We start from the raw sequence: 10,765 nt of genomic DNA on the forward strand, positions 1-10,765 counted from the left end.
CCCAGAATGTGGGACTCATCTAAGGCTACACTGATGACTGGCCAGTAATGTGATGTGTGAATCCCTTCGTCCTGACACAGGGTTATTTTGAAGTACGTCCTTTTTTTCTAACAGCTTGGAAGGCCAGTAACACCCCCACCCCCTAACTCCCGGAGTCCGGCACTCGCAACAGCTGACTTCTGGAAATGGGGTGGGGAGTGGGGGCAGGTTGGAAAATCAAGGGGAGGAGTGGGAGGAGGGAGGGGGATACAAGTGGGCGGGGGGCACTACAAATAACAGGAGCCCTGGGTGACGGCCCATAACTTTAATTCTCACCCAGCTGAGCCCACTACCCCACAGAGTTCCACCATGAGCAAGAGCTTCTCTTCGTCTGCCCAGACGGCCTCTTCATACCGCCGCACCTTTGGCTCGGGGTTTGGGACTTTACCCACCATGTCCCGCTCCACCATCTCTGGCCGCGGGTCCTCGGGCTCCTCGCATGTGGCCTCCCGTGTCTACGAGGTGACCAAGACCTCCACTCTTCCCAGCTACTCTGGCCTCCGTGGCTCATCCTCCTCTTCTGCTGTGCGCTCCTATGCCGGGTTGGGCGACTCACTCGACTTCAGCTTGGCGGATGCCATGAACCAGGACTTCCTGCACACTCGCACCAATGAGAAGGCCGAACTGCAGCACCTCAATGACCGTTTTGCCAGCTACATCGAGAAGGTGCGCTTCCTGGAGCAGCAGAATCAGGCGCTGGTGGTGGAGATCGAGCGGCTGCGTGGACGTGAACCCACTCGCATCTCCGAGATGTACGAGGACGAGATGCGGGAGCTGAGGCGACAGATCGAGGCATTGACCAATCAGAGATCCCGTGTGGAGGTGGAGAGGGACAACCTGGCCGACGACCTGCAGAAGCTCAAACTCAGGTGAGGGAACCAGAGCCACTGGCATATAGACTTCAGGAGAAAGTGGGCAGAGTAGAGGACATGACAGAGTCATAATGAGTCTTCTTTCTGCTTCAGGAATCATTCTTTTGTCAATACACCACTTGCCATCTCAGTACCACGTTATTACTGTTTAATATTTGTCAGTCTAGTGACAGTTTCTGTTCTCTGCTAATGCGCGCAGTCAATGGTGAACATGTCCTCTGGGCTGAACCAACAAGAAGATCTCTTTGCTCTCTTTGAACTACATGTAAAATACCCCAGGTTACCTGGACAGAGCATTAATGTGCTTATAATGGTTTTGCTTTGAATTATTATAATTATTTTTGCGGGTGCGTCAGGACTGCTGATTAATGAGAGATCAGTGTCACTGTCTCTCAGTGGTACTCCATTAGAGAGCTGTTATGTAATTCTCTATGGCCCCAGAGGTTGCGCAACTCCACAATGACACCCAACTGTACTGTCCCCAGCAGAGACAGCTCTTCTTTGAAGATTATCACACTCCTTCAGTTGCGCCGTTTAGTGATGCAGCAAACATAGCGCTTCATTTACATTTTAACCAGAATTCACGTTTTGTGTTCCTTTCTTCCTGATCGACTGAAGTCCCGCAGTGGAGATTACCGGTGACTCTCAGCTGAGCACCCAGATCCGCCCGCCTGCCGAATCCCAGGAGCTGTGTGCTTGCACAGATTAAAAACATTAGTAAATGTCAAACTGACTTAGAGAAAGGAATAACAAGAAATGTATGTGTAAATGGGCAAAAGAAGAAAAATAAAATGTTATATTTTAAAAGCTTATCTCAGCAGCGCTGGGTAAACCATCAGTTCCACATTCCCAGTTTAGTCCCTAGCTGCAAGAATCCAGAGAAATACTCATGTAAATTAGTTCCATAGATTAGAAAGCTATTCCCATCATGCTGTTTTGTTCTCTCACCTCCCAGTGGTGCATTCTCAGTTCCTTAAAATAGACCCATGAATGTACATATGCATGTGTGTGGGTGACTTCAAATGGTTGTGTTGCTCTCTTCAGCAATTATGGGCACTGCTGTTAACATCAGCGGATTAGTGATCCATTTATGTTGTAGGGCGTGGGCGGGAACGGCACTCAGTGTGCTGCGCTCCCTGCATCGTTGGGGGATGTTGTCTAAGGTTTTGCCTGTGTCTTCTTGTTTGTAAAATGACCAAGTTCCCCCAAGATAGGTGTGGTGGCTCAGAGAGGGACAAAGAGGAGCCCTTCTGCACACCTGCTGTAAAGCATGGGACCCCTGGGGGACACTTGTGCTCCCTGGCAGCTGTTCTATCTCAAACACTCCCATTATAGATCCAGGCCAGAGAGAAATGATTTCCAATGGAACGTGACAGGCTGTTCATGTTCCCTGCAGTGTGCTTCAAGTCTTCATACTTGAGGGCAATGGTGGAACTGTAGGACAACAGGCTTACAGTCACAGGCCAGTGTTCACAGAGAGCACTGGCAGTTCAGTGGAGCTTCTGAAGATGTCGCGGTGTGGCTGTAACAAATTGAATTGAAAGAAAATTCTAGAATCTGTGATTCCGTACAGCTGGTTTGGTCTTGGGTTATGAAAGGTGGGAGGGGTTTGCTGTTTCCTGCTTAAGAACCTAGCAAGAAACAACAATCCAGAAGCCCTTGTACCATTATTGAGAGCTGTGTCTGCATTCTTCTGTCCTCCTGCCCCCATGGGTGGCATCAAGGACTCTTTGTGCATGTGTGGAATGTGTGTCCAGGGAGGAAAGAGCTATTTCTGAACCTACAGAGAGAATGGTGAGCTAGCAGGGTTAGCGTCAACCGCCACCGAGTGTCCTCACACTGACATTGTCAGGCCTCTTTTCAGGCCATTTTAACTTGGTTGGTTGACTCCTGTTTTAAAAGCTTATTATTGATTTACACCTGCATGACCTCATGAACAAAGGTGGTGTCCATTTCAGATCATTGTCAGTTTATAACTCTGAAAAGCGAAGGTGTGCAGAATATTCCCAAACTTTGTGTTTCGCATGCGATTGTATGTGATTGTATTGTCACGTGGTGTCCACTTTAGTTCAGAAGATGAGAAAAGATTAAAATCTGATTCCGTCCTTATGGAAGGATAGGAGTGTTAAACAGACAGCATGGTCTTTTGGAGAGCACTTCAGAGGGAGATTAGAGGGAAGCTAAATTAAAAGGATAGGGTGTTAAAAAAGAGAAGTCACATTAAAAGGATAGGGAGTTTGAGCTAAGAAGATGAACCAGATTGTCAAAACGGATGCCCTCAATGCGTTGATGTTCTCTGTACTTTCGATATAAAAGTGAAGTCTGAATTTTGGGCTCTCAGTGCTGATGCATCACTTTCTTCCTCTGGACCCTTTGACTCTCTCTCTCTCTTTGTCTGCCTCTCTTCCTGCTCTCCAGGTTGCAGGAGGAAATTCACCAGAAAGAGGAGGCAGAAAACAACCTGTCTGCCTTCAGAGCTGTGAGTCAAGGTCACCTGTTTTCTCCATATGTGCAAACAGTCCAACGCAGGCTACTGCTGAAAGAACTCGTCATGAAACCCTGATACCACTCACTACCAAGCTACAAAGACTTCACTGCTGTCCTCTGGCACCATCTCAAAAATACATATAGAGTATAATTTTGAAAGCGTTTCTCAGTAAATTGTGTGAAACAGAGAAAAAAAGTGTCCATAAAAATATTTTTTCCTGGAATCATTAACTGAAGGCCACATGCAACTGAGCTGCCAGTTTCCTTTTACCATCAATATTAAATTCAAGGGGGTGCGGTGGCGCAGTGGGTTGGACCGCAGTCCTGCTCTCCGGTGGGTCTGGGGTTCGAGTCCCGCTTGGGGTGCCTTGCAACGGACTGGCGTCCTGTCCTGGGTGTGTCCCCTCCCCCTCCGGCCTTACGCCCTGTGTTACCGGGTAGGCTCCGGTTCCCCGTGACCCTGTATGGGACAAGCGGTTCTGAAGATGTGTGTGTATTAAATTCAATTCAATTAAACTAAATTTGTTATTATAGAGCGCTCTTCTCATGCAGTGACACAGGCATAAGGCAAAGAAACAAATACATCGAACCAATCAGTGCAGTCATTCATTATACATGTCAAATTTTTTTGTTTGGCTTTGTTCTGTTTTGTTTGTGTCATGACCTTCTGGCAATGTTAAATGTTCCACATTTCCATCTCGCTAGCTCATATATTAAGTATTGTGGGACTGCCATATTGCTAAGGATGATGTAACAACTGGTCTAAGCCAAGTAAAATTACTCTGGACACCCAGTGTCAGTCAAGGCTGTATGTAACAATTGGTATAGGTTCCATATTAAGCCTAATGGGTTGCCATGTTGGTAAGGGCAATAGAACTAAGCCCATTGGGGTGGCCATGTTGGTAAGGGCAATACAACTAAGCCCATTGGGGTGGCCATGTTGGTAAGGGCAATACAACTAAGCCCATTGGGGTGGCCATGTTGGTAAGGGCATTAAGTAAAACAGTGGATCAAATGAATCCATCTGCCTTGTCACCCAGGATGTTGATGCTGCCACACTGGCCAGGTTGGACCTGGAGAGGCGCATTGAGACCCTACAGGAGGAGATTGCTTTCCTCAAAAAGATCCACGAGGAGGTCAGTGACACTGGTGTCATTATTGGTGGGGGCAACCCTGCATGCTGCCTGACCAATGTCACACATCTATTTCTTACAAGAGATATATGTTATACTCTGCTGCTAATATGATATAATAATGAGGTATTATTGGCTTTTATAGCTGTGGTGATCCAAGTTTAATACTACTCCAGCATGACCGGAATAGACTTGCACGAGCACAAGAACATGCACATGAACACATGGGTAATTCCTGAAAATGAGCCCCTCCCACATGTCTCTCTTCTTTCTTTCTGACATTTGACTCTTAGGCCAGTGCATGCTTCATGTCAGCAAGGCTTTTGGGAGTGGGGGTGGGGTTTGGCGGTGTAGTGTGATGTTACAAGAACAGATGCAGAGCTATATTTAAATGCGGGAGTGAGGGAGAGACACTTAGCCACAAGACAGCATAGGCCATTGACATGCTCACCACCCCCATCCCCCACCTCCACTCCCCTGCTAGACGAGAGATTGAGCTTCATTCATATTGACAGCCCATGAAGAAAAAACTCAAACTGCTGCATATCTATATATTCCCTGAGAGCTACGTCAATACATTAACAGCCTCCTGAGTTGGACTGATTTGGAGTTTAAAGAAGGCAGCTTCCGTGGGTTTTTGGCTGACCAGTCTGAGTGATATAAATAATTAGTGTAACCTTGAGTGGACCACTGTGTTGGAACCACAGTACAGCAGAAGCACAGCCAAAAATCTGATATTAAAGAGGGCAAATCCCTACAAGGTGTAAACAGAGAAAAGCTTCCTCTCTTCTGACCGCCCATCTCTCCCTCTTCTGCAGGAGATCCGTGAGCTGCAGGCCCAGATGCAGGAGACTCAGGTCCAGGTCCAGATGGACATGTCCAAACCAGACCTGACAGCAGCTCTGCGGGAGATCCGGGCCCAGTACGAGGGCATCGCTGCCAAAAACATCTCAGAGGCTGAGGAGTGGTACAAGTCCAAGGTGAGTGGTTCATGTGTAAATGAGCAAGCTTTGAACTTAAGTTCTTCATAGCTAGCACATCTCACCAGATACTACAACCAGAGCATCGAGCTAAAGAGCCACATCTTCTGCTAATAATTTGACTGCAGCCTTGTGTCAACCATCAGAGATTAACTTCACAGTCACAGGAGACTGATATGAGAACAGTGAGCTCAGCTAAAGGTGTGTGTGAGGTGTTTGTGATCGATCCACAACTGGTGTTTCAGTTGAATGCTGAAGCTCAAGAAACTCACTGGTCTTTGTCTGAGAAGAAACACTTGACCTGGAGTCTTGAAGACATAGACACTGAGGTGACATGGAATGCTCATCTGTGTGTCTCTCCTCTCCTCACCTGCCCAGGTGTCGGACCTGAACCAGGCGGTCAACAAGAACAACGAGGCTCTGCGGCAGGCCAGGCAGGAGACCATGGAGTTCCGCCACCAGATCCAGTCCTACACCTGCGAGATCGACTCTCTCAAGGGAACTGTAAGTCACCCTCATCCCTCTCCATCCTCCCCTCTCATCATCCTGGGCCTCCGCATCTCACCACCCTAGACTTTCCCATGACCTCCACAGAACGAGTCCTTGATGAGGCAGATGAAGGAGATGGAGGACCGCCTTGGGATGGAGGCCAGCGGGTACCAGGACACCATTGCCCGCCTGGAGGCCGAGATCGCCAACATGAAGGATGAGATGGCCAGGCACCTACGTGACTACCAGGACCTGCTCAATGTCAAGATGGCACTGGATGTGGAGATTGCCACCTACAGGAAGCTGCTGGAAGGAGAGGAGAGCAGGTGAGGCACCTGGGAGAAGTGGCAGGGAATAAGGAGGAAGTAAAGTTGCGGTGCGATACACCGTTACAGCACTGGTGTAATTTTTGTATGTAAAAAAACTATACTTTGGTTTGAATCTTCTCAGTCAAGATAACTGAGTTACTATAGTTTTATGGTGTGCTTTTGTACAATGTGTCAGAATCAACCTTGTCAGGATTTTAATGACAGTAAAGGGCAATTTCTGGTTGTGATTGAAATGGCTTTGCCTTCTCCATCTGCCCTCCTCCAGGATCACACTTCCTGTCCAGACCTACTCCACCCTGAGCATCCGAGGTGAGTACGCACACCAATAGAAAGCCCATCACCTACGGCAACTTTTCATGTGAGCACAGCTATTTTAAAACATCACCATCTCCATTTCAGTAACTCCTGCAGACAGATCTGACGTGTGTGGCACACGAGCCATTGAGATCAGACAGGGTATCTGACACACCCTAACCTACTGACTAACCCCACCTTCACCAAATGGGGTTTGGTTAAACCAATATTCAACAGCAACCATACAGAAAATAGACCTGAACTTCAAAAGAGGTTTTATTCAAAAAATGAATACCAGTGATATGTGTTTTAATTCCATTCACATGACCACCAGAGGGAGCAGTTTCTTCTTAAGAGCTTCTTTAATGCTCCTGCTGGTACACAGAAGCGAAGCATAATGTGTGAAAAGATGTGAGATTGTGAAAACATCTGAAAATTTCTTCAAGGAGTTTCTCACAAAGACCTTGAACCTGCTTCACTGAGACATGTGCCAGCTCTGTCTGGAAGCAGTTTTAACTGGGTGTGTTCTGAGCATTCAGTGTCGGTCTAACAGCCTTTCTGGAACCGTGTCCCCACAGAGACCACTCCTGAGCAGCACTCGCGTGGATCCGAGGTCCACTCCAAGAAGACTGTCTTGATCAAGACCATTGAAACTCGCGATGGAGAGGTGGGCCTTTCTTGAGCGCACTTAAAACAGGGTACCAGGTGGCCATGCTGGGGCTTATTTGTAGGAGTGATGTAAAGTAATATGTACAAATGATGCCATTCACTCCGCAAATATTATTTATGAAATTATTTATTTTTTATATGTGTATTTGTATATGGAACAAACATCCTAGAGTAGCTGTGCACTTTTTGAAAACACTGGGGGCCAAACTGACAGGAAGGATCCCCAGTAACAGAATGCCTTTCACAAGGATATCTGAGAATGAAGAAGTATTGCACCAGTCCCGATGCTCTGCTGGAGTGGCGCCTTCATTATAGGGAAACATGCTAATTTTATCCCATCAACACAATCACATGATAAATCCATCTGCTCTTCACTAGTTTATTTCCATCAAGGCGAGTTTCAGCTTGCAGGGTGGTTGTGACTGTTTGCTCTGCAAAGTCTGTATGATTTTGCGTATGATTAAGTGGCCTCATCCTCATCATCCTCCCTACTCGGTGTGGCTGTTTTATTATCAGGCAGACCAGTGCAACACAGGAAAGGCGCACTGTGTCATTTGTTTGTTCTTAAAGTGAATCATGTCGTTTCTGAATGATGGTGGGGTTCTGCATTTAAGTATACTGTACCTCCTAGCATCTTAATGATTTCCAACCCTCAGGTAACAGGTAAATGCAAAAAAAATCTCACATTTGCTCCATCACCTGAGCCAAATCTCATAAAAGACATCTAATCCAAGTGAGTCTGGAGAGTTCTAAACTGTCCAAATACTGTCCATATGTGAGCTCTGGGCTTTGGGATCCAGACTTGGTGTTTCTGTGAGCTCTGACCCTTGTTTCCTCTCTCTTAGGTTGTCAGTGAATCCACACAGCACCAGCAGGACATCATGTAAGACTCAGATGTGCAAAACCAAGACAAAAAAGAAATGCAGGAAAATAAACAATAAAAGGACACTGATACGCCTAAGTGGCCTTGAATTTTTTTTTAATGGACGAACATAGTGTTGGTAATGCACACGAGGGAAAAGTTCACTGATGGATTCAGCACGTAATGTATCTGGGGAGGAGAAATGATGAGTGCCGAAGCACCGAAGAGCAACAAAGATGAACGGTTTGAAAAAAAGTTGGTCTTAGAAAAGTCTGCCTTAAAAAAATGCCCTCGAATGTCACAGCTGGAACTCTGCAGGAAACATGTGTTTGTCTCTCAGAATTTGTAAGTCAAATCTGCAATAAACACAGAGTCATTAGCAGATGTTTACTTGTTCCTGTGTCTTTTTAAACACCCAGATGAAGCTGTTCATCACCAAGACAGAGTTTAGAGGGAAAATCCAATCTGTCAGTTACTGTGTGAAAAAGAATCAAAAACAGCGAGAAAAACAAACCAAAACCAGTTGCTTCACCTTCCTTCTCCTGCCTTTTCTCTAATGGGAACCTCAGGCCCAAAGGCAGAGTTCACAGGTTCGAACCAAGTGTATCTTTCCACGGTATCTCTGCCTGGTGTTTCCATGCCTCTCAGACAACTGGCGCTGATGTTCTACGGGTGCGAGAAAATGGCCCGAGACAGGTGCAATCTTGCGTTTAACGCCCTCCTCAGTAGAGTCGGACCTTTCGGTTCTCCAGCCTCAGGCCCCCGCTCTCATCCACAGGAAGTGTGTTGAAGGATGTCCACAGACCTGCTCTGTGGGATGAAGCTCTGCAGGCATACACATATGAAGGCGAATGTGAGAACAAACACCACACAGCCAGCAAGTGTTACCTCGCCCAGGTGAGAAAGCTGGGGCCAAAGTTCTCTCTTTCCCCAAAGTCGGTAACAACTGCAATATGCGGTAGCACTGAAAAGACCGAGTCCACCTGGACAACCCATGCGACACCTCTATGGGACCAACTGGAAAGGAGGGAAAGCAAAGCAACACAGTGGTGTCCTACACCTCTGGGAACTGCTGCCGAAGGGCTTGGAAGATCTCTTGGGAAAAAAAAAACCTACTTACTGGCAAGTGGACTTGCTTTTCACAGGTGCTGTATTTACAGACCATTTAGACCATCTGTCCTGCAGCTTCCATACTCGTATGCCTTCATTTTCAGACAAAACACAACAGCTGAAAACAGAGCAGGGTCACAGTCATAAAGGAAATTAACAAAAAAAGCTTTATGTAACAGCTCCAATTAGCACCTAGAAAGACAACAAGCCAAGCCAAACAAGGCCTAAAACATTAAGAAAAATTATCGTGGCAATGCTAATGGCAGTATGAAGAAGACTGATTTCATAAACGACACATAAAAATGCCATGTTTGGTCTGACACAAACCAGACAGGATGCCCACCATCCTTTTCAACGACACTGGCAATGTGGTTCATGTTAACACGACCCTTACAAGGAACAACCTTTCCTTCAGCAGAAAAAATTGAAAGACTAATTTTAATATCAAAATGTCACCTTCCCCCTCTCATTTGAGCGGAGCAAGCCGAACAGAGCTCTGCTCGAGAAACTTTAAAGGTGCGAGGAGAGCTGGAGGTGTCGGGCTAATTGCTTTGCAGGAGACAGCTGGTGGAAACCACTTCGCATTTTACAGCATGATTTAATATGTGACGGATCAGGAAGGGAAATGGCAAATATAAATTACACACAAAATATGAAGAAAAACATTTTCCAAAGTGCTGTCAATGGACCTGTTTACAATAAAGGACACAGAGGGACATACGCTCTCTGAAGCCACTTGTTCCAAGTGGGGTTGCGGCAAGCCGGAGCCTAACCCGGCAACACAGGGCATAAGGCTGGAGGGAGAGAGGACACACCCTGGACGGGATGCCAGTTCACCAAAAGGCACCCCAAGCAGGACTCAAACTCCAGACCCACCAGAAAGCAGGCAGAGGCCAAACCCACTGTGCCACCGCACCACAACGCCCCCTACAATGAAGGCCCCAATACACCTAATTTGTCTACTATATGTACAATTAGTCACTTAGCTGATGCTTTTCTCCAAAGCAGCTTACAATTATTTACCCATTAATAGAGTAGGGTCATTTTCACTGGAGTAATTTCAGGGTAAGTACCTTGCTCAAGGTTACTACAGCTAGAGGAAAGATTCAAACCTGCAACCTTTGGACCCAACTTCAGTAGCACTACCTGCTACATCACCAGCGGCCCCTATATATTCCTCTAACTTTCCTAACAATAACAGCAGGTATATGAATTTGTACATAGCATTTTCATTAAAAAAAAAAAAAAATCACAGTATTTAGTTACATTTAGTCCATTTTCCTTTCTCACTTGAAATCTATTTCAAGAACAGTTACACAACCCACAGCCAAACGAACAAGGGCACATGGTTTTACCTGCTATACGCTATGGTTTAGACCTGTCCAGCTGTACACAGTAAAGCAGAGTTCTCACCGTGGGGAAGGAATGAAAGTTACTGCATGTTTGCTTTAAGAATCAAGCAATGTAAAATCCTGGCTGTTTGGAAACAGGGGAAGGTGAA

The 10,765-nt window shown here is 46.3% G+C and overlaps 1 protein-coding gene across 1 annotated transcript; it reads left to right on the plus strand.

Annotated features, from left to right (window-relative positions):
- The first annotated feature begins 277 nt into the window (after nt 1–277).
- LOC108942119 (desmin-like) lies at nt 278–8,540 on the plus strand. Its single transcript, XM_018765248.2, has 9 exons — nt 278–908; nt 3,330–3,390; nt 4,439–4,534; nt 5,350–5,511; nt 5,890–6,015; nt 6,106–6,326; nt 6,595–6,638; nt 7,202–7,290; nt 8,138–8,540. Exons 1-9 carry the CDS (start codon nt 349–351, stop codon nt 8,177–8,179), a joined length of 1,401 nt encoding a protein of 466 aa, XP_018620764.1. The 5' UTR covers nt 278–348; the 3' UTR covers nt 8,180–8,540.
- Nucleotides 8,541–10,765: the final 2,225 nt, after the last annotated feature.

The sequence above is a fragment of the Scleropages formosus genome, chromosome 14 (genome assembly GCF_900964775.1).
Source record: "Scleropages formosus chromosome 14, fSclFor1.1, whole genome shotgun sequence".
NCBI lineage: Eukaryota > Metazoa > Chordata > Actinopteri > Osteoglossiformes > Osteoglossidae > Scleropages > Scleropages formosus.

Excerpts from the sequence above, each read along its gene's own strand:
- LOC108942119 (XM_018765248.2), top strand. The coding sequence starts at position 349 with ATGAGCAAGAGCTTCTCTTCGTCTGCCCAGACGGCCTCTTCATACCGC. Across the intron at positions 909-3,329 it reads CTGCAGAAGCTCAAACTCAG|GTTGCAGGAGGAAATTCACC; the intron begins GTGAGGGAACCA and ends CCTGCTCTCCAG. Across the intron at positions 6,639-7,201 it reads CTCCACCCTGAGCATCCGAG|AGACCACTCCTGAGCAGCAC; the intron begins GTGAGTACGCAC and ends GTGTCCCCACAG.